Below are 22,714 nucleotides of genomic sequence, written 5' to 3'. Positions count from 1 at the left end.
TTGACTCAGATTGGTCTTCTCCTCTTGGTCCAAATGACTGAGTTTTTCCTTACAAAACTACCTTCAGACTACCAGGGCTCCGTGATCATAGTGCTATCTTCATTGTTCTAAATTTTTCTAATTTTATCTCTATTTCCAAAGCATTTTCACCTTGCTTATTAAAAAGCAAAAGTACACTTTCTAGCTGTTTATTTTAGCAAAACAGAAATACAGAGTGGTCACTTTACTTTTCCTTTGCCTAAGGAAAGGCTCTGAAGCACAGTAGATTGAGATCCCTTAAAAGAATGGATTAACTATTAAAAATCCCAGTTATGCTGCCCTCCCCCTCGATGTTAAGAGTTCTTAAATGTAATTTTATCTAATGTGTAGTATAAGTCTATCAGTGACAGAAGGACAGAAAACCTCCAACTGATCAGTCACACATACACTGACATCACCCACTGAGTTCGGTTTGAACTTGACCAATAAACCCTTCCTTCAATACAGCCAAGGCAAACATCAAAGCAGTAATGCAAGGCTCAGATATACATCTTAGGGGGTTGGCCATGTGGGTCACAGCACCCTGACAGGCAGTTATTTTGACATTAGAAAGTCATAATCCATCAATGTAACAGCAGGGCAATCATTTTGGGACCAGGGGCATGGCTATACAAAATGACATGGTGGGGGCAAGCAAACAGTGGTTCTGAGAGCCCTGGGTTGAGGAAGACATCAACTAAGCAGAATATCTTTCCACCTTTGGAGCTGGCTGTTATGCAATGTGTTTTGTGTGGGCAGATTGTTTCTGGTGGTTGCACAGAAAAGCCCTGCCAGCGAAGCTAAAGATCATGCAGGTATTTGCTCTCTTTGGCTGGATGTGTTGGTAAGAAGGGATGGATTCACCATCACCAGACCAGAGAACGCCTTTCCCCCTCTGTGAGTCACAAACACTTCCAAGCACGTGTGATACCCCAAGGCAACATTTCAGATACTGTTTGACTCCATCTTGCAAATGAATCAGATCTCCAGTCTCTGGGATGCAGGGCTCCCTAGCTATGTGCAGGACATTGCACTGTGTTCTTGAAGCAGGTACAGGGCCCCTCCTGCACACATGATACTTTGGTCTCCCATCCTGCTCTCTTGAACAAATGAAAGTGAATGGAGGACCCCCACCCTCCCAACCCCTGCCTAAGCTTCCAAGATCCTGTCCACAGCTGGAGACAATGGTCACAACTGACAGGAAGTTTCCCAGAGGCTGCAGTGATGGTGGGGGAGGCGGGGCCGGGGAGTGGGTAGGGAGTATGGTCCATGGTGCAGGGGTTCTGGAATATTCTCATTTCATAATAACTTTGAGAACACACGTGTAAACCCTGAGGGGCAGCCATGCTTTGATCAGAGGACAATAGCACATGTTTTTCTTTGAGTCTGGAAATGAGTAATCGGTAAGAAATTAGGTATTGATGGCTGAGATGGATACCACAGTTAAGAAGAGATGGATTTGGGTAGTAACATGTTCTCAGTGAGCTGTGTTGCTTCCATGGAGATGGAAGTGGCCTCTGTGGTGACCCCGCCCACTGTGGACCTGCTCCGCCCTACTGGGGACTGTCCTCTCATAGCTTCCTGGCTGCCTGCTCGAAATACTGATAACGTGTAAAGCGAATTATTTTCAGGTTAAACTTGACTATTTTAAAGAAAAGGAAATCCACTACACAGACAAAATATCAGCACGTAAAGAACAATAAGCTCTTGAAGCAAAGATGAAGAGGTTATCATTTTATTTTAATAAACTTTCATGACTGTTTAAATTGAGTTTCTCCTCTTTTTCTAAAACCTAGCTTCCCATGAATAACCATGACACATAGGCTGAAAGTATCTGAAAATTCACACATTTGAGAAGAGCAATTCTTAAGCAACCAACAGTAGAAGCAAAGAGAACAGATTTCCCTACCTGGAGTTGATATTCTTCCGTGAAGCAGAGACTCACTGGGCAGCAGATCTTTTGAATTGGAGGTGAATGGTGATTGTCTAAATGTGTCTTCTGAAAAGAAAGGGCTGGGGGGGGGGGTGGAGGAGCAAGGTTTAGTAAATCAAAGTTATTTAAAGCACACATAGCATCTGGCCCCGAATATACACACACAATACTGGCCAAGGGGCTGTTGTTTACATGACATTTAAAGAATGAATACAGGGATACTGGCTTAAAACAGAGAAGGAACATGTAAGTTAGGTCAGATGAGCTGGTTTTATAAGAGGGACTCACCAAAAAGTTCATGGAAAACGGAATTAAAAGATACGTTTATATTGAACGTTTAAATTTTTTTTTTTGTTTGAAAAGCAACGAGGGGGTGGAGGAAGAATGGGAGAGACAGAGAGAGAGAGAGAGAGAGAGAGTCAGAATTTGTCCATCCACTGGTTCACTCCCCAGATGCCATCAATAGCCAGGGCTGGGCCTGCTGCCCCCCAAGATGTATTAGCAGGAAGCTGGATCACAGAGGAAGAGTGGGGACAAAAAGCAGGCTTTCCAATATGGGATGTAGGTGTCCCACGCGGCAACTTAACCACTGTGCCAAACACCTGCTTGAAATACCGAAATACCTTTGAGGAGGACAGCAGAGCTGGCCCCGCCTACTCTTGGCTCTGGCCTTTCTGTAAGTGCACTGTGCCCAGTTGAAGGCCAATCGCCTGGCTCACAGTCACAAAGGGCCCGTCGGTGGCTCTGCTGAGGCCGGAGTTGGGGGCTGCTCTGGCTCAGCCACATTCTGTGACCTGACCCCGCGGGGACCAAAGGCACACATCAGAAGGCCAGCCAGCTGCGGCGGGGCCACTCCACTGAAGAACCCACTGCTGGTCCTCACAGAAACTGCGAGCATAGCCTGCAGGTGCATTGGCTCTGAAGGACTTGGGGGCAGGAAACACGAGAGGTCCCCGGGGGCACTTTCATCTTATGTGAAAGGGAAGCCCTGATCACAGTGACCCTCAGCTCCCCACCCTGCCCCGTGACCCAGCAAGACCCCGAAGCAGGGCCCCCAGAACGCTGCCAGGTTTTCCCCTAGATCCACAGCACAGCACACAGAAAGGCTTTTGGTTAGAGGATTAACCAGGTCACCAAGAAGGTAAATAAATGGACGACAGAAGCCGGAGGCCACTGAGTGCCCAGGGGGAGCTGGAGCTGAAACTGGAGCCTAGGCAGAGAAGCAGGTGCAGGGGAGACCAAGGTGGGCGTGGGGAAGAGTACCTTGCATCTTCCTTATGCCCCACTGCTACCGCCCTCCAAGGCTCAGATTCCTTCCACAAACCTGCCCAGAAGCAGAACCCAACCCGAGGGATCCAAGACCTAAGTGCACACAAGCCTAGCTCCCATGACTGGGTGGCTTTTCTAAGCATGGCACGGAGCTCTGGTTACTGCATTAGAACACCAAACAGGGAATACTCAGAGGAACATGGAAGCTGCATATATATTTATATTTATGTTTATGTTTATGCTTATATTTATATTTTAAGTGAAACATACATTGATAGATACTGCAGTTTTACCTGTTAGGTTAGTTTTAATGCAACTTGTACGGCATGCTTTTTATTTATGTCTTAAACATGAGACTACTGAAATAGCTGCAAAAGGTGAGCTGGCTATAGGCTGGGAGGAGGTGGGGAGTGGGGAGAAGGGGAGGGGGACATACTTTGTGTGATACCAAGCTTTCCATAACCTGCAAGGGATGGAAACACTTTAAAGGCTCAGGTAAATACCATAGGAGCACCTCGCATGTGGAACCTCAGAGAGCCGGTCTCACGGAAGTTGAGAGTAGGACGCTGGTTACTAGAGGCTGGGGACAGCAGGGGGTGCAGGTGAATCAGTGGGTACTAAGTTACAGCCAGAGAGGTAAAATAAGTTTTGGGGTTCTACTGCATGGTAGGGTGACTACAGATAAGGATAAAGTACTAGATATTCGCACCCCCCCCCAAAAAAAAAAGCTGGAAGAGAGGATTTTGAATATTTTAACAATGAAGAAATGATGAATGTTTAAGGAGAGATTGATGCTTGCCCTGATTTGGACATTTACACAATGTATACATGGGTCAAAACATAACAGAGTATCCCAGAAGCATGTACAATTTTAGCTTGTTAAGGACAATAGGTAAACACAGCAGTACATAAAAAGGCTAAGGCAGTGCAGCATGGTGGCCAAGTGCATGGCCTCAAGGGGAGGCAGATCTAGGTTCAAACCCAGCTCCCCCTCTTAGCAGCCTAAGATCTGCACACATCCCTTAACTTCTCCCAGCCTTCCTTTGTTGTCCACATCCGGGGCTGACAGCAGTATCCGCACATCATAGGATGTGCTTTGCACAACAACTCACAAAAGTAAATGCTCAATAAATGTGAGCTTTTTCTTTTTTCTTTCTTTAATTTTCATCTCCGACTAGCTCAGAGGGGGACATAAATGAACTTTTCCACACAAGTTAGCAAAAAGAGTAGTTTGCTTTGTATAAAAGCCATTACGAAAGGCATGAAGACAAGGCCACCCTGATTTTGAAGGAGCTGATTTTCTGCAGGGCTGAAGAGACTAACTTTCAACTCTTCCAGAAAGAAAACTGCTAAGGGTAAAGAGCTTTAAAAAAATATTTATTTGAGAGGCAGAGTTACAGAGACAGGGAGAGACCGAGAAACAGGTCTTCCATCCGCTGGTTCACTCCCCAAATGGTCAAACTGGCTGGAACTGGGCCTGTCTGAAGCCAGGAGCCAGAAGCTTCTTCTAGGTCTCCCACATGGGTGCAGGGGCCCAAGCACTAAGGCCATCATCCACCGCTTTCCTATGCACATTAGCAGGGAGCTGGATAGGAAGTAAAGCAGCTGGGACTATGTCACAGTGCCAGCCCTAGATAAGGTGCTTTTAAGTAGAGACCTGGGAGCACTGCTGGTCAAACTCAGAGTGTAAGATTTCTCCACTCCCGCATCATTAGCTCTGACACACGTCTGAGCAGACAGTTCAGGAAGGAAGCATGGGTGGGCTGTTGTCCTGTAGGCACAGGGTCAGGCAATGGGCTTTTGTCACATGGTGGCACCGTGACATCAGAGGTCAGGGGCACCCATGGAACTGTTAGGTCTGAAATGTGAAGACTTCCCTTTGGGGACACCAAGAGTCACAATGGGGTACCCTACAGGGTGGTCTGGAAATGTCAGCACCACCCCACTTTTCGCAGTAAGGATTACAGTCATTCAGAGTGGCTGCTCTCAGACTCACGGTGAGCATTCAGTGAGTGCCTACCACGTGCCAGGCACAGGAATACAGCAACCTCCACTGTGGCTGGGCAGCTGGGGGACCTCGTGGGAGGCTTGCATCAATCTACCAACCAGGTCCTGTCTACCGCAGGGAACGCCAAGGTGACTCAGGCTGTAGGGACACGGGCGTGTTGTTATCTGGAAGGACAGGAAGGGCTTTGCTGTGGAAGCCACTACCGGGCTGAACAGGGAGCAGATCATCAGGTTTCCTAGGAGCTGGCAGCACAAGGGGGAGCGTACCCAGGACAGAGCAGGAAGAGGCCCACTGTGGGGGCGGATGGGACTAGACTTGGTGCAAGGGGTCACCGTTTTGTCCCACCATGGGAAGGAGGTGATGGGACAGGACTTCATTTTCAGGATGCTCTAATGGTTGCAGTGGGCTCCCTCCCCACAGCCTGAGTGCTTTGGATGGGACACAGTTGTAAGGGGCTTGCAGAAGACAAGGCCAATGGCCAGAGTCGCAGTCCCCACGGGACGTATTGACACTGGTGACCAACACTGCAAGCCAGCAGCGACTCAGGCAGATGGAAGAAGGGCTGAAAAGAGAGGGCAGGTAAATACCACATTGACCTTTGAAGTCAACCCTAAGGATTCCAAGAGAAGCTGGCAGAGGCTGCCACACTGCACACGGGGAGTAGCCTCCCAGGTTTTGCTAGGTAGCGGCAATGGGCTAGCTCTGTCTTCCACACAGCAGATTCCCACCGATGGGAGGAGCGAAGCACTGGTATCACCGAGCTGCTCACAAGCAAGTGGGCTGAATGGGAAACAGTCACTGAGGAAAAGTAACTTCCCAAGTCGCTGTCCACCTGGATGCCGGCTGCAGCCTGCACAGAAAAGATCTCTTCTGAGGGACCAGAGAATCAAAAGGGAGTCGGGCTGAATTACAAAAATGCACCAAAAAGACCAGCCTTGTTTCTGTAGAGGTCGAGAATCAACGAGGAAACTTCCAGCTTGAGGCTGGTGTTAAGGTCTTAGCTACAAAGAGAAGACAGGAGGTTGACAGAGCATCAGTCTTGGGCCGAGCGCACCACAGCAGTGCTCTGCACTGGGATCCGCTCACGCCAGGGGGCAGGGAGTACAGTAGGCTACGGCAGCTTGGAATCAGAACATCCCGAGCGAGCCTGCGTTCCTAAGTGGCTTCTGTCAAGTTAATAACATCCCAGGCCCAAGTTTCATCCTTGAAAAAAAGGTCTGAAACTAACATGTTAATAAAGGTGCTGTTTTCAATGAGCTATTTAATGGTAAAGTTTTTAGTATGTAGAACAAGTTCAATAAAAAAGCACAATTAACATGAAATATCTGGCACTGTTTAAAAGTGCTTTGCGTGTACTGTTGGCTTCACTCTGTCCTCAAAGAAACCCTATGGTGGTAGCTACTACGATCATTCTCCCTCTTTTACAGGTGAACAGACTTGCACTCAGGTTAAGTTGAGTAATTGCCCAGGCCCATGAGCTCAGCCAGGAATTGATTCCAGAGCATTTTGGCTTCAGCATCCACGCATTAATCTGCTAAGCCTTCCAGGTGATCTCTTAACACCTGCGGAACTCATGGACGGGACAGACTCTCGGATCCTTCCTGGAACAAAGAGAGCTGGAGGAAGGAGGGGTGGGGAACAGCCATATCTGCGTGCAGGGTAGCTGAGGGAGACCTTTCCAATGGAGAAACAGAGTGAGCAAAAATGATCTTAGTCTTTGTTTCTCTCTAGAAGATAGTTCCCCCCGGTTTTCTGAAACTTGTGCAACTCATGAGCCTGGTCAACCTGCATCAGTTTCACTGCCCGTGGCCAAGTTGCTTCCAGGGGTGACTTGTGGCCTGTTATCAAGCCTAACAGAAGAGAAAGGGCAAGGAGGTCACTGTGTTCACAAAGCTCTGTTTCAGCACCGATGGGCAGCTCACGGTGGCACCACGACCGCATACGTGTCCGTGTGTTCATCCTTCTGCAGCCCTGTTCAGGAAGACAGGACGGAGGGAAAGCCCAGCTCGGAGCCTGCCCTCCAGGGCACCTGCTTGCTTAATGCAGCTGGACCGCCTCTAACTCTCGAGCATGCTCTGACAGGGCATGGCCCCTAGACTCCTCTGTGCTGAGCAAGGGGAGCTTCCCGGTGTTGAGATCATATTCTTCTCTGGTGCCTCACGGCTGCAAAGTGCGGAAGTCCATCACTGCCAGCCAACGGCCTGCCCTGCAACACACAGGGCACTCTCGTGAGAGGTGGCCAGGCCGGCACCTCGCTCTTGCTCATCAGTGATGGCCGCTGCTGGGAGCGGTGGTGGTGGACAGGGAAGCTGTAGGAGGAACCCAGCACAGCTCGAATGTCCCCAGAGGGGACAACGTTAAGTGAAAGAAGTCAGATCTGAAGTGCTTTAGTACATGCCTTCAACTAGACACTTAAGTCGCTTACCGAGCAGTCGGGAGAGGAGTCATGTTCTGAATGCCATAGGCCCTGGTTCCTGACTCTCTAGCTGCCTCGACTTTACATACATATAAAGCCCATGTATCAGAACATGAGCTAAGGAAACAAAAGGCAAAAAAAAAAAAAAAAAAAATAGAGAGAGAGAGAAGAGAGAGAGATTGGTTGATTTACCTCCAGTTAGTATTTCTGGTAAAAAGTTGGTACAGGAGAAGGCTGAAGCTAACAGCTAGCTGGGAAAGGGATCAGCATTTATTTCCATCTAACACAACTGCCACCTACTACAAATATATTCCCTTCACCCTGGACAAAGACAGGCTACCTGTAACTTAGCTAATCCTGTAACTATTCCATAAATATTCGGTAGCAGCACCCAGAAGTCCTTGGTACGAATTTTGAGTAGCCCAGGTCCTTCTTTATTTTGTTACTTAGAAAACACTATCGCGTAAAACTTTTTAGCTAGTCACATCCCTTTTCTGGATAAAAGTGGAATGGATGTTTGAAAGTATAATTCTGTTCTTCTGTATAAAATCGAAGGGCTGAGAAATGAAGGGAGAAGGGCTGTGACTTCAACTGGACCGTTCCAGCTGTCAACAGGACGGGTCGTGGGGTCAGCAGCGTGGGGCAACTGTAAGAGTTACAATAAATAAGAGAACAGTGCACACGAGACTATGGCTCTAAGTGGTGATACATCCTGCTAAGAGCTGACGGTGGCACGAACCTGCCCGCCTTTAATGTCTGCATGCCAAGGGCAGGCATCTCAGCCTCACACAGAATGGAGAGGCCTGGCTCCTCCAAACCCACCCCTCCCCACACGCCACCACCGGAGCCAGGATGTGATGGGAGTTCTCACGGTGACAGCAATAACAAAACAAGACCAAGGTGGATACAGCAGAGAGGAGAAAGTTAAGAAAATGATGTTGAGTCACGACACAGTAGTTTTAAAGGAGCCATAGAGAAGAAATCTTTTTTTTTTTCCTAAAAGACAATAATAACTCTAAGCATTGAACTTCAGGAATTGCAGAGAGAAAAGAAAAATTAAACAATGAACAAAAGATTTTGTTCCATAAATGAGTTTTTGCTCAGAACCTAGAAGAACCTCGGTTAGATCAGGATGGGATGAAATGCTATTATAATGCATGAGTACAGGCAAATCCTTCCAAAGTGATAGCTTGACTGCCATCTGCACAGGGGAAAATGTTGTATTTTCAGAAGTAATTGATTAGCTCTTCAGCTATAATATATGATATAACAGGGCTTCCTGATTTATTTCCCTCGAGAGCTGGAAAAATATCTCCAAAAGAAAGTGGGATTGGGGCCAGCACTGTGGTGTAGCAGGAAAAGCTACCGCCTGAAGTGCCGGCATCCCATATGGACGCATGTTCGAGTCCCGGCTGCTCCTTTTCCAATTCAGCTCTCTGATATGACCTGGGATAGCAGCAGAAGCTGGCTCAAGTCCTTAGGCCCTTGCACCCGTGTGGGAGACCCAGAAGAAGCTCCTGGCTCCTGGCTTCGGATAGGCACAGCTCTGGCCATTGTGGCCATGTGCGGAGTGAGCCAGAGAATGGAAGACCTCTCTCTCTGCTGCTCTCTGGAACTCTGCCTTTCAAATAAATAAATACATTAAAAAAAAATAATCGGGGTTAATTTTTGTTTTCTTTTAAGGAAATTTTAAGAACAAATGATCTGAGGTAGATGTGTCTGAGAAGTTCGACACTGCAAGAGGAGTGCTGGAAGCCCCACTCTAGGGTAGAAAAGTTCCATGGGCGCTACAGTTTATTCTTTTCTTTTAAGGTTTATTTTAAATTATTTCAAAGGCAGAGTGATAAGAGAGACAGAGGGAGAGACAGAAAGATCTTCCATCACTGGTTCACTTTTTGAATGGCCCTAACAGCTAGGGCAGGGCCAAGCAGGAGCCAGGAGCTTCTTCCAGGTCTTCCACATGGATGGCAGGGACCAATCACTTGGGCCATCTTCTGCTGCTTTTCCCAGGCTGTTAGCAGGGAGTTGGATCAGAAGTAGAGCAGCTGGGACTCGAACCTCTCTCTGATATGGGATGCCAGCGTCGCAGGCAGCTGCCCAACCCACTGCACTTCAGTGCCAGCCCTGGGAGTCACAGTTTTCTCTCTCTAACCTCTACCTGCTCCCTGGCAGACCTCAGCTCCTGGGCTACCTGGCCAGATGGCTTTCCATCCCTCCTGTCTTAGGCTTCCTCTTCTCCAATGGGCCTAGTTATCATCAACACAAGACACTGGCTTTTGGTATTGATGGGCCATGTTGTTTTTAGAGAACTGAATACCATGTGTTTGCCTAAAACCACTGAACTGGTATTTTAAAAATGCTGACCTCTGAATTCCTTAGACTTTGATACACACCCCAAGACTTACACAGGACATTAACATTTTGAAGTGAATAGGAAACAGTGGTTGAGAAAACAATCTTTCAAATCTCCAAAGGTCACAAAGACAGCTGATCAACGAAAGTTACTACAAGAGTAAACCCTACTCTGGGGCAAAGGCTTTCTGAACACATGGAGTTTGACTGTGATGTTTAAAATGGATGCAGGTGGGGCTGGTGTTATGGTATAAAGGGGTTAAGCTGCCACCTGCAGCACCAGCATCCCTTATGGGTGCTAGTTTGAGCCCTCGCTGCTCCACTTCTGGTCCAGCTCCCTGCTAATGCACCTGGGAAAGCAGTAGAAGATGGCCCAAGTGCTTGGGCTCCTGCTCCCAGGTGGGAGACCCCAAAGAAGCTCCTGGCTCCTGGCTTAGGCCTGGCACAGCCCTGGCTGCTGAGATCTTGGGGATGAACCAGTAGATGTAAGATCTCTCTCTCTCTCCCTCCCTCCCTCCCTTCCTCCCTCCCTCCCTCCTTCTCTCTCTCTCTCTCTCTCTCTCTCTCTCTCTGTAACTCTATCTTTCAAATAAATAAAATTAATCTTTTTAAAAAATTTTAACTAAAATGGATGCAGGTAACATCCATATAGAATCTTCACGTCTATATGATGAAACTAAAGGAAATGAGAACATACTGAAAATGTTTTCTTTGAACAAAATTAGAGCTTGCTAACAATAACAGGTTACAGTCCTTGCCAATCAACAAAAACCTTTTTTTTTTTTTAAAGGCTTCTCCAACGTATCAAATAAGAAAGTCTAGATTACTCAAAGATAAGGAATGGGGAAAGTACCCAATTTGGATTAGACATAACTATCTTCTCAACAGTCCCTCACGTATTTTAAAGTCAGAAGACACTTCAAGAAGCTGGAATAGCTTGCATAAAAATATGCTCACAACTCAAAAATAAAAACATTGTCACACTTTATTTTTAGGTATTCCGTTTTTAAAAAAAGATCAAATAACATCATTTCATTTTCAACTTATTTCTCACAATAAATGCAGTTTTCTTTGCTTTTAAACAGTACTTCTTTTGTTTTTCTAAACTCTGACTTTCCTTGGTTAATGTATTTGCTGATAATTTATAATAGATACTACATGCTTAGCATCTAGTATACTATATAGCTATATGTTTTGCAACGGAGCTGTGAACTATTATATTTGAAATACAGTAAATGCTTAGCTCCACCCGTTTCTGTAAAGGAATCCTGGAACGTTCCACATGCTCGGCCTCAGGGCAGGTGTCTAGATGAGTCTCTCCAGTGGCAGAAAGGAAAGCTCAGACCTGGTGGCTTGGCTGCAGCAGAGCAGTCACCCCGTGTGACCCAGGAGCCGGGGTGGTCTCCCCGGCTTCCAGCGCGGGTCCTCACTTTCAGTCTGGACGAGAGGTAAGGTAGCTGTTGCTTCGGAAATGTGCCAGGTACTCACACGTGAGACATAAACATCGGGGCCAGCTTTCTTACTGACATGCGTGTGGTCAGTTACACAGATCATCCAAAATCAAAGGAAGCATGACACTGATGGTGCCCGTAACACCGTGCTTCCCTTTCCAGCTCCTCGGACACAGTGACCCCTGCTTCTGAACACCTTGATTGACTGACTGATTGAGTATAATAAAGGAAGATCTCTGGAAGGCAGGTCAAAGGGTGTGGGGGTAGGATAAGTAACTGACAGCCTGTTTCCTGAAGACAGCCCTGACCATTTGGGACAGAAGATCCCTTATTCAAACATAAAAGGGACATAACAGAGACCTCCTATGACCTCAGCGGGCTGGGCCTGGAAAATCTGGTCGCTGCTCATGTTGGGAGTTTTCTAAGAAAGAGGGACTGTAGTGAATAAAACGTGAACTCCTCTCTACATGTCAGCAGGCTTCGGCGGGACGTCGCCTACAAATCATGGCTGACGCTGCAGCTTGAGTGGGTTTCTAAATGGGGTTTGTGGGCAGTGGGAGCCGAGGTCACTCCATAACTTTGCTACCCATACAGGCTCCAGGTTTTCTCCCTCAATGTTTGCAGACAACAGGGAAGCAAAGATGTGTTTTCGTCTCCCATTAGGCATTGATGGGCTGTGCATTTGGCTGGTGCCCATCATGTGAAAACATCTCAGCAATGAAAAACCGAAAGTATTATTGAAAAGAAACTGAAAGTATTATTCCTGTAAGGCATGAAACGGCATCATGAGAAATATCCTTTTCTTTCCTTTTTTTTTTTTTTGAGATAGATACCAAAGAATCTGGTGGTGAATGTATGATTTCTGGGTGATGAGTTAAAATGTAGGGGAGAAAAAGATCGGTGAAGTAGGCATGGCAAAATGTGGATAACTATGCCACCTGGGGGACCACGATTTATTATTTTATTTTATTTTCTACTTTGTTTGGAAGTATTTCATAATTTAAAAAAACACCAGCCATAACTAAAAAAAAAAAAAAAACCTAACCCAGATAAACCATCAAACTGTCAAAGAATGACAGAAAAAGAGAAATACCCAAAACAACAGAGAGAAATACCTCATCCTAAACAAAATGCTTATTAACACTCAGGATCCATAAATGGAAAGTTTTAAACTGTGGTGCAGGAGTCTTAATCCCTGGGCTGCTAAAAATAGATGGTTTTAAATACATGAGGAAGCACAATGTTGGTGAGACCCTTGACACGGGCTCTGCCTCTGTCTCTCTGTCTCCCTCTCATTGGCTCTTGCTGGATTCATGGAGTCTATCTTTTTGGAAATCAATTGGACATTCTTTTTTGAGTCATCTTGCCCCAGTGTTGTTTATACTGGCACTAACCTGGGGAGAGAGGAACTCCTGGATATCCAGTAAGATGGGATTGACAAAATAAACTGACACTAGTAAACACTGAATAACGTGGAATCATTAAAAGCAGACTCACTGAGCTCTGTGTATTGACATGGAAAGCTGTTCTTAATATGTTGCTAGGTGAGCAGATTATAAAACTCAATATATAGTAGAGTCTAGTTTTTACAAGAAAAGTATACATGTATAAACAAACGAGGAAAACGCAGCCAGGACACACAGCACTGACGAAGCAGTGGTGTGCTCTAGGGAGCAGGATTAAAAATATCATTTTTTCTTTATATTCTCCTATATCCTCTGCAAGGAAAGGCAACTTTTAACAACTAACAAAACAAAACAAAATAAAAAAACCTGAAGTTTCACTGTTTCTAGTCCTTTACTCTTCGAGAGACTGAGTCTTTTCAAAGGGTAAACTCTGGGGGAGAGATGTTAAAGACACAGGCAGGAGCAATGGCCTCTAAATTAAGATGGCCGGTATCAAGTCTGCTTCTGTGTCCGATGCCCAAACACTACCCAAGGAAGAGGCGGTATCAACCATTGCCGAAGAAAACCAAATAAAGCGTCTGGGGAAAAATATATACGTTGCTAACGCTTTGTATTTTCTTCTTCGAAAAGCACAAAGGCTGTCTTAAAGGCGGGCCAATGCTACAACCCAACACCGAGTTTTCAAGGAACAAGTTCCTGCTGTAGTGGGTCTAGCATTCACCCAGTGTGGAGCCAGGAACCTCGTTGGGACAAGGAGCACAATGGCAGGCCTTGTCGAATGCCGCTGTGCTGGAGAGGCCAGACCGGGGGAGCCGGAGCCAACCGCGGACCAAGGAAGTGAACCCTGCACGTCCGGATACTCAAAATGTCAGCCCGTGGAGGGACCTGGATCTCCTGCAGGAATCTGGCTTTCTGCATAACCAGGACAACGGGCTCTCCGCTGAGGTGAGCCGAGAACAGAGGCAGCCAGGGCCTGCTCTGCAGCAAGGTCAAGGCTGTGTCACGTGGACGCGGTAGCCAAGGCTGGCGAAAGGTGGCTGCTCCCCTGGGGCTGCTGCTGAAGCAGAGGTGAACCCCTGAATATGGGATGTAGGGAGGCACTCTTGGGGAACATTCCAGATCAGAAAACAGGACTGAAGCCAGCACCTGGCTGGTGGCGTCGCCCCCCGCGGGACCTGTCAAGGGCACCTGGAGAGGCACACACCATCTGGCTGTCTGCAAGTGTGCACTTCACTCCTGACTATCGGGAGCTCCATAAACAAGACGGAGCACCACTGCCAGCCAGGGGAGATAAAAGTGGGCGTGTCGCGGGAACGGGCTGAACAGGGGCGAGCTGACAGCCGCCTGTTCTGCTCTGGAAGCACCCTGCTGCAACCTGAGGATTCCCTGCAGGTGAAATGGCAGAGGGTCACACCTGCAAGACAGTGGAGTAGAGGAACAGGAGCGAAACAAAACACCTGAACGGCAAATGCAGGAAGAAGTTGCAAGCTCTGTGTGTGTGTGTGTGTGTGTAACAATCCATTGTTTCCAAGCATGAGTGGCTAAGGATACAAGTCCAATGAAAAGACCCTAAAGTCAGCATTTGTGTTGGGACAGCTGCAGACAGCGGTGGTGGATGCGGGTTGTGCACTGCACAACACCAAAGGGGGCATGATTGACTTCACAAGTACCAAATATTCAAATATTTACTATGACATTATTCCAGCAGATGGTAGTGTATTGAGGAAGGGCATCTTTTGAAAATTCGCAGCGGTACCATGTGGCCCCAAACCAGACTTGACTTCACTGAAGGAGAACTTAGCATCCTCACTGAAGGGGCGCCATGAAATCGGCAGTAATCTCTGTTATTAAGAACCAGAATTCTGGGTGCGTTTTATTTTCAAGTCACAAAACATGAGGGATAAAAAGAATATATGGAGAGCTACTCAAAAATCCCTGATTTCATTTTCTCTGCTTCCTGTTTATTTTCTTAATCATTTCTAATTCAGTGTTATTTCAAAGCAATCTTTTACTTTTCAAGATAATAGAGCATTATTCTCTTATGCCTTCCAAAGAAATGAAATGGGGGAAATTGCATGAATTTAGGCAGCACACCACGCTTTTACAAATTTGTATGATTTCTATTACTCAATTCTAAATATTTGAGGGCATGCATCCAAAGCATCGCACAGGAAAATTCTACACTGCACATCCATGTGAATATGTCTTTTAGTAAACACTCTATGTGCCATTATCTAAATCATAGAAAAATAGCCCACATTTCCAATTCTGAAAATTGGGCAAATTAAATATTGGTCTGCACAGCATGATATGAGTCTGTCCATCTTCAGTTCTCCCACTTCTGCTTTTTTGTCTAATAGAGAAAAGAACAATTCAGGGAAACACTTCCTTGCTTTTGACAAAGAGCAAGCCAGGTGTGAGAAGTTTTTCTTATAGGCCTGCAATCCTATACCCCTGCGACACTGAATTATTAATGGGGAAAAGAGAGAACAAATAACCAAGAGAGGGTTCTTGGCAGCCATTGTTTGAAGTTCATGGTGTTACACAACATTGAGCATGTCCAATTCACCTGCCAGGAGCTATCTGATTCTTACTCTAGGGTTCCATTTTCCTATTTCGATCTTATCCAGCATCTGGCTGGGTGATGGTCCATGGCAAAAGATGGAGATCTCCTTTTTATTCCATTAAACTTTGGGATCTGGTTATGATATCATGCCTCATGTATTTTCATCTACCAAATGATCATAATGGCTGGTTATCTGTTCCCTGCAGAACTTAGGCTTGTGCTGGGAAAGGAAATAGAAAAATCAAGATTGTATTAGTCTCATAAATGGCCTCCTTCTGTTCTCACGAGTCTGGCCGCGACTCTCTCTCATCTCATTTGTCAGACGGGCTGGCATGAGGACCGCTCAGGCCACACACTGTATCTCAAAGGAGACTTGTAGCCTTCTTTACACTCAGATTGAATTTTCTGGACTCTGAGGTTAAAAAGGCAAAAGCACTGCTGTTTCAGCATTTGCAGTGATGGTCCAACCAGAGGTCTGATTCAACGGTGGTGCCCTCATTGGGAACACAAACAGGGGTTGAGGGCCAAGGTCAAGGCACTGGTGAGCAGGACCACATGACCCAATCCCTCCAGCTGCTAAGTTGACTGATTTTTCTGCCTGGTGACATGGTATGTTTTAGTTGATTGCTTTGTTCCTTTATTTTTAGGAAGATGCTCCTAACTTAATCAGCTGAGTATAAATTCTTAGGATTGAAAAAAAAAAATGAAGGCTCTCTCAAGCCAATTCTCTCTATGGTATTTGGGCTCTGCTTCAAACTAATGTATAGGGAGGGAGTGACAGGGAGAGGAAAGATGCAACAACATAAATCATAAGTGGGTAATTACTTTAACCAGGTGACAGGCACATGCTTCCTAATTCTGCACATTTTAAAGTTTTGCATTATGGGTTTTTAAAAATTTGAGGTAGAAAAGCAATGATCCAGAAACTTGCTAGTTATTAGTTTTAACCTTTAGCTTCACCTAAACCTCTTTTTTAAAAACTGCTAACAAGGCATGCAATCTCACACTTTTCACTCTCCATAGCTGCCCATGTTATGATAGAGGTAGTAAGAAAGAGCAGAGTTGGCCGGTGCCACGGCTCACTTGGCTAATCCTCCACCTGTGGCGCCAGCACTCCGTGTTCTAGTCCCTGTTGGGGCAACCGGATTCTGTCCTGGTTGCTCCTCTTCCAGTCCAGCTCTCTGCTGTGGCCCGGGAGGGCAGTGGAAGATGGCCCAAGTGCTTGGGCCCCTGCACCCGCATGGGAGACCAGGAGGAAGCACCTGGCTCCTGGCTTTGTATCGGAGCAACACCAGCCATGGCAGCCATTTTGGGGGTGAACCAACGGAGGGAAGACCTTTCTCTCTGTCTCTCTCTCTCTCTCTCTAACTCTGCCTGTCAAAAAAAAAAAAAAAAAAAAAAAAAAAAAAGGAGCAGAGTTGCCAGTAGACAGACATGAGGAAGAGAATTTGATGGAGAGAGAGACATCAACCTTCCTGGGATAGAGAATTCACTAGATACATCCACAGACATCATGTTCTCTTGGTGCCTGGGCATAGAAATCAGCAATCCCGAATCTCACTGAAAGTCACATTAGAATACCAAGCTGTAGTTGTGGCTGCAGGTTAAGCCACCACCTGCAGTTCTGGCATCCCCTATGAGAGCCGGTTCGAGACTTAGCTGTTCCACTTCTGATCCAGCTACCTGCTAATTTGCCTGGGAAAGGAGTGGAGGATGGCCCAAGTGCTTGGGCCCCTGCATGCACATGGGAGACTGGAAGAAGCTCCTGGCTCCTGGCTTTGGCCTGGACCAGACCCGACTGTTGCGGCCATTTGGGGAGTGAACCAGCAGATGGAAGACTTCTCCCTGTCTCTCTTCCTTTCTCTGTAACTCTGCCTTTCAAATAAATGCCAAGCTGCAAACTGTCTACTCTCCTCCTTAGTTCTTGTGGTCGCAATGAGCATGAAGATCCATAATGATGAACAGCAGGGAGGAGCGTGGATTTGTAAAGAAGGGAGCGAATCAGCTCCTTTTTCTGTTTTTTTTTTCAGTACTAGATGCCACTTCTCCCAGTTCATCCCCTTGGAAACCCACAGCCTAGCACAGGAGACCACAGTGAGCTGAGGCGCTCGGGCATCCATTGGCAGCACACAGGTGTGGAAAGGATGGATCACGGTACTGACTGAACTCAACACGCTCAGGATGCCCATCACAGTCACACTGTCTTAAGTGTAGCTAGTAAGTCTCAAACCCAGAAAATTCTGAACTTGATTTTGACCCTGAGCCATGGTGCTGAACAGTCAGCTTCTATTAGGTCCTCTCATAGGAAACCTGAGAACTATACAAACACTCCACCACGTATGCAAAATTCTGGAGGTACGTGCCCACGTTCTCCACCCAAAAAGAAAAAAGAAAAAAAAAAACTCACAAAGTAAAGAAACAAATACAAATCAAAAAATAAATCTGGAGCTACGGGAATTCAGGTACTTGATGTAAATCTTTTCGAAATGTATCACCAATCATACCTCCAACCTTAATCCACACACGACCTTGTGCATAGTTCCTTGTAAAACAGAAATCAGAGGACAGAATTGGCGTTATTCTTTTGGTCCCTGATATCAGTTAACTCGAGCTAAAGAGGATTTCTTGGCATACAACAGCTTGATTCTATTCCACGTGAAGTAATGAGGTGAGAGGTAAAAAAGAAATCTATTTGTGGGCAGGCTAATTGAGCAAGTTGGCTGTTCAAAGGGAAAATGAAAACACACCAAGGATTTTGCAGAACTGAAACCAACAATTGGTACCAGGATTTCTGAGCACTCTGCCATGCTCGCAGGAAGCATCTCTTCCTTTGCTTTGGGCAAAGGATCTGATTCAGACTTCTTCTCACGTGTAAGCTCCCAGCAAGAGGAGAATTTAATGATGGCTTCACTTTCGCCAAATGTTTAAAAATTTTTTCTCTGCTCTTCCATAATTATACTTCAGCTGCAGCCAAAGCAATTTAGGCTTGAGGCACATTTCGCTTCTTTTGGGCTAGTTCAAACCTTCTCTTACCTTTCCCAATGAACACCTGAAAAGTATAAAATAACATGGTCTCACAGCACACTTTTTTGTTATATCAATATGACCATGTAGCTTTCAAGAGCCAGAAGAAATCTCGGTAGGACATGCTGCTGGGGTCTGGCCCAGATGCCCCTTAGCTTCCTGCACTAATGCGCCCTCTGAGAGTGTTGGCTGCTCCCCTCTGCAGCAGCTCACCTGGGAGGCCACATACCCTCTCCAAGTGAATGACACAGGGGTACAAAAAATGACCCGCTTGCTTCTTGGCAGTGTTTGCTCTGCCCCAGAGCTCCAAGAGGCAAGAGTGGAAGCAAGAACCCGGGTGAAATGACCTCTTAATGGCTCCTTTTTCCCTCCCTCACCAGGCCCCTCTGACTCCATACCCTCAATAACACACTCACATGAGAACCCCCATTCCAGGGGCTGCTTCTAGGGAGCCTGACCTATGACACTTCAAACATACCATGGAAACAAACTGAAATGACCATTTATTATGTAGAATCCATTTGGCATTAAATGTCTACCCATCTGCCAGTTCCATCGGTGTTTAGGCCCATGGGCACAAGCAGATACAAAGTGGCTCCAAAGAGTTCATGGAAAAGGAAATTTAAACCTTTCTCCCATGGCAATCTGCAGACCATCTCCACAAGACCTGTTTTCCATCCATGTCGTCACACAAGGCGACAAGGCTAACCCCGAGCTCTGTTCCACTAGGATGAGGTTCCTTCCCCTCAGACTGCATAGCCCAGTGAGAGGCAAGCTGGCTTCATTTTCATTCCTCTACGATATTTGATATTCCTAAATTCCAATGAAGCGAACTTTTTAAAACCTCAGGCTAAAGCTCAAATGAGAGGGGCCAGTGCTGTGGCGTAGTAGGTTAAGCCTCTGCCTGCAGCACAGATTTCCCATATGGGCACCGGTTTGAGTCCTGGCTGCTCCACTTCTGACCCAGCTCCTGGTTAATGTGCCTGGGAAAGCAGCAGAGGATGTCACAAATTCTTGGGCCCTTGCACCCATGTGGGAGACCCAGAAAAAGCTCCTGGCTCCTGGCTTTGGATCCGCCCAGCTCCGCCCATTGCAGCCATTTGGGAAGTGAACCGAACCAGCAGATGGAAGACCTCTCTCTCTGTCTCTCCATTTGTCTATATTTTTGCCTCTTAAATAAATAAACCTTTAAAAAATTTAAAAATAGAGTTCAAACGAGTACTGTGCACATGATTGATGATGCTCTGAGGTCAATTCATAGCACGCCAGAAAGAAAAGCATCGCTTATCTTTTGTTTAAAAAAATTGTAACTGCAAACCCCATCACTGCTCCGGCCAGGAAGAATCTTATGTGCTAGTCCTTTCTGCTCCTGCTGGCTCACCCTGTAAACTATCCTGAGCCAATGAGGGCAACTGCAGGGTGGAGGAGGGGCCTTCAAAGATGGAGGCATCATTTCCCCCAAGCTCCTTTTCTGCAGTGTTGGGTTTTGCCTGCTGGCTACTGCCTGCGACAGCTCAGGCTGGGACAGCCTTCAGGGACTAGTGACCCTGGCTAGTCCTCTCTGCTGCTGACACTACACTGATGGGCAGTCCACATTAGTTGGCCCCCACAAGCTGGAAACTTTTTCGCCTACCACTGTGAATGATATTGATGCTCTGGCCGTGGTTTAAAGCATTATTCTTGCTATCCTTGCCCTCCCAACAATGCTGTGAGGCAAAAAAAAAAAAAAAAAAAAGCAAGCTAGGGTATCCTTGGTGCCTAATTATCAGCTCACAGTTGTAAAGCCTTGGTTGCAACAAGAGCCAAGGTATACCAATCAGGTGAGGCTGGCATGAGACACAGCCCCAACTCTCAGCTTCAACTGTCCCACCCATTTAAATTCCAAACTTCTGCAAAGATGATAATACTAGCTGCTACTTCACAAAATTATTGGTAAGGAGTAAAAAACAATCACATGGAGAATTCTCCCAGCAAAGTGACATCTCATAGATGTTTAATAAAATGTTGTTGGTCTTCTCCCCTTGTCGTCCTATGTTTCTGTATTGTTTCCAATAACTGAGAAGTTCTAGTACAAAGCCTTGGTGATGTGAATCCTCTGGACCAAGAGGGAGAATTGGCTTGTTAGGGCCTGACGGACCCACAGGGCCCCTCTGAGGGCAGCCCGCACGAAGTGGCCTACCTGGTGGTTGTCCGGATGGTGTTCTCTTTCGTGTGATTGTGCTCTTTGCTCACTTTTTCTGTAAGGAAAAAGAATGAAACACAGTGAAACATACACCCTCTCTCAAGTAGTTCTCACTCAACTCTCATCTTTTAGACTGAAGCAGAAAAACCCTCAACATCTCCTCTTCCTAATTTCTGATTTTTTTTGGAAAATTTATTTATTTGAGAGAGACAGAGAAAGCTTGCAGCCACTGGTTCACTCCCCAAATGCCCACAATGGCTGGGGCTGAGTTAGGTCAAAGCCAGGAGCCAGGAACTCCATCCAGGTCTCCAAATGCGAGTGACAGAGACCCAAGTCCTCGCATCATCAGTGCTGGCTCTCAAGGTCTGCATTAGCAGGAAGGCAGAACTGGGAGCAGAGGTGGGACCCGAACTCAGGGGCTGTGGGGCGTGATGTGGGAATTCCAACAGATACCTTAATCTCTGGGTCAATGCCCATTCTTGGCTCCTTTTATAAACAAGCAAATCTTTCCTGTCTTACTGTGAAAGATAATTGGCAAAAGCATGTAGAATAACAGTCACAAAAATCTTTTATTAAAATCCAGTCAGGCCGGCACCGCAGCTCACTAGGCTAATCCTCCGCCTGCGGCGCCGGCACACCAGGTTCTAGTCCCAGTCGGGGCGCCGGATTCTGTCCCGGTTGCTCCTCTTCCAGTCCAGCTCTCTGCTGTGGCCCGGGAGTGCAGTGGAGGATGGCCCAGGTTCTTGGGCCCTGCACCCGCATGGGAGACCAGGAGAAGCACCTGGCTCCTGGCTTCGGATCAGCACGGTGCGCCAGCCGCAGCGTGCAGGCCGCAGCGGCCATTGGAGGGTGAACCAATGGAAAAGGAAGACCTTTCTCTCTGTCTCACTATCCACTCTGCCTGTCAAAAAAAAAAAAAAAAAAAAAAATCCAGTCAAAAAGAAACAGTTAATAACACAGTTCAAGTGTGCTGCCTGACTTTAACTTTCCGAGTTAATCAATTTTCAAATAGGTTCGCAGAGGCATGTCACAGAGACGATCACTTCCGCTCTGTCTTTCCCCAGCTGAACACGTCTGCCATCCTCAGACTCAGCATGAAAGCTGCAGTGGTCACAGCGGCTCCGCCTCTGCCTCTGTGACAACCTTTAAGCATCTTGCGTTGCTGGGCCCCTCTGTGGGAGGGGATGTGAAAAACAGCCATGAGAATTCTTGGTGCTGCAGGCCATTGAGCACTTATTCTGATAAATGTCACTCGGGACACCAAACAGTATTAGTCAAGAAGAAAACCCTTCCTTACTGGGCCTTGAGCGCTGCATCTACCAGCTCTCAGAAATTATTTAATTAGCGCCCATGAACACAGAAGTTGAACTCTGGCCTTCCCAATCCAGTTCAAATGCCAGGACTCTCCCCTGACTATTGTGGTTCTCAGTGGCTTCAGTATAGAGAGAGAACCCGGCCACCTCTAGGAGGGTGTCAGATTTCAATGTGAGAGAGTAAAAAACTCCTAATATTGCATATTTTTGGGAAAAATTAAGCAAAGATTTACAATGTCTGTCCCATAATACTAGTCTGAAGCTGCCAGCTACCTGTTTGTGTGGACAGTCCCTTTGTGTCTACTTGACAATGACAGTGAGCATGAATTTGGATTCATGGCCAGGATCCTCTCAGAGAGCGGGAAGTCGGGGCTAAAGGACTTGTCTGAGCTCACCCAGGCAGTGCCAGGGCCAGGGTGAGCACTCTGAGACACAAACTTTTCAGCTGATAGGAGACCACAGTAATGTACTGCTATAAAGACTGGAAAGAACCCGGGAGATGTCTCTTTTGTAAATTTTAACTCCTAAGTCATTATCAAAATGCTATTGTTTTTAGATACGCTGAAGCCTTAGGAAAACAAAGCCCCTCACGTGTTTTGCAATTTGCAAAGATCTATGGGTCCTATCACGTTGACTGAATCAACAACGTCTACTATTGCAGAGATCTGCACAAATCCAGCCCGTGTTGGAGACCATGGAGGCCACCACTTTCAGCACCATCTGATAGATACACAGCTGTGGGTCTCAATGAGTAGTTCAATACCGTGGTGACACAC

The 22,714-nt window shown here is 46.6% G+C and overlaps 1 protein-coding gene across 11 annotated transcripts in view; it reads right to left on the bottom strand.

The window, feature by feature from the left end:
* ZNF827 (zinc finger protein 827) overlaps window positions 1–22,714 on the bottom strand; it is a 185,580-nt gene that overhangs the window by 64,589 nt on the left and 98,277 nt on the right. For all 11 annotated transcript variants that reach the window (XR_009866625.1, XR_009866624.1, XM_062199530.1 and 8 more), the window contains exons 7-8: window positions 20,623–20,680; window positions 1,928–2,031 (exon numbers count right to left, since the gene is read on the bottom strand). Coding sequence is in view for 9 of the 11 variants with exons in the window: in XM_062199530.1 (XP_062055514.1) it covers window positions 1,928–2,031; window positions 20,623–20,680 (162 nt within the window). In the remaining 2 variants the exon portion in view is untranslated. The remainder of the gene's footprint in view (window positions 1–1,927; window positions 2,032–20,622; window positions 20,681–22,714) is intronic.

The sequence above is a fragment of the Lepus europaeus genome, chromosome 8, assembly GCF_033115175.1.
Source record: "Lepus europaeus isolate LE1 chromosome 8, mLepTim1.pri, whole genome shotgun sequence".
Taxonomy (NCBI): Eukaryota; Metazoa; Chordata; class Mammalia; order Lagomorpha; family Leporidae; genus Lepus; species Lepus europaeus.
Note: the sequence above shows the minus strand (reverse complement) of the source record. Positions and strands in the feature narration are given on the sequence as shown.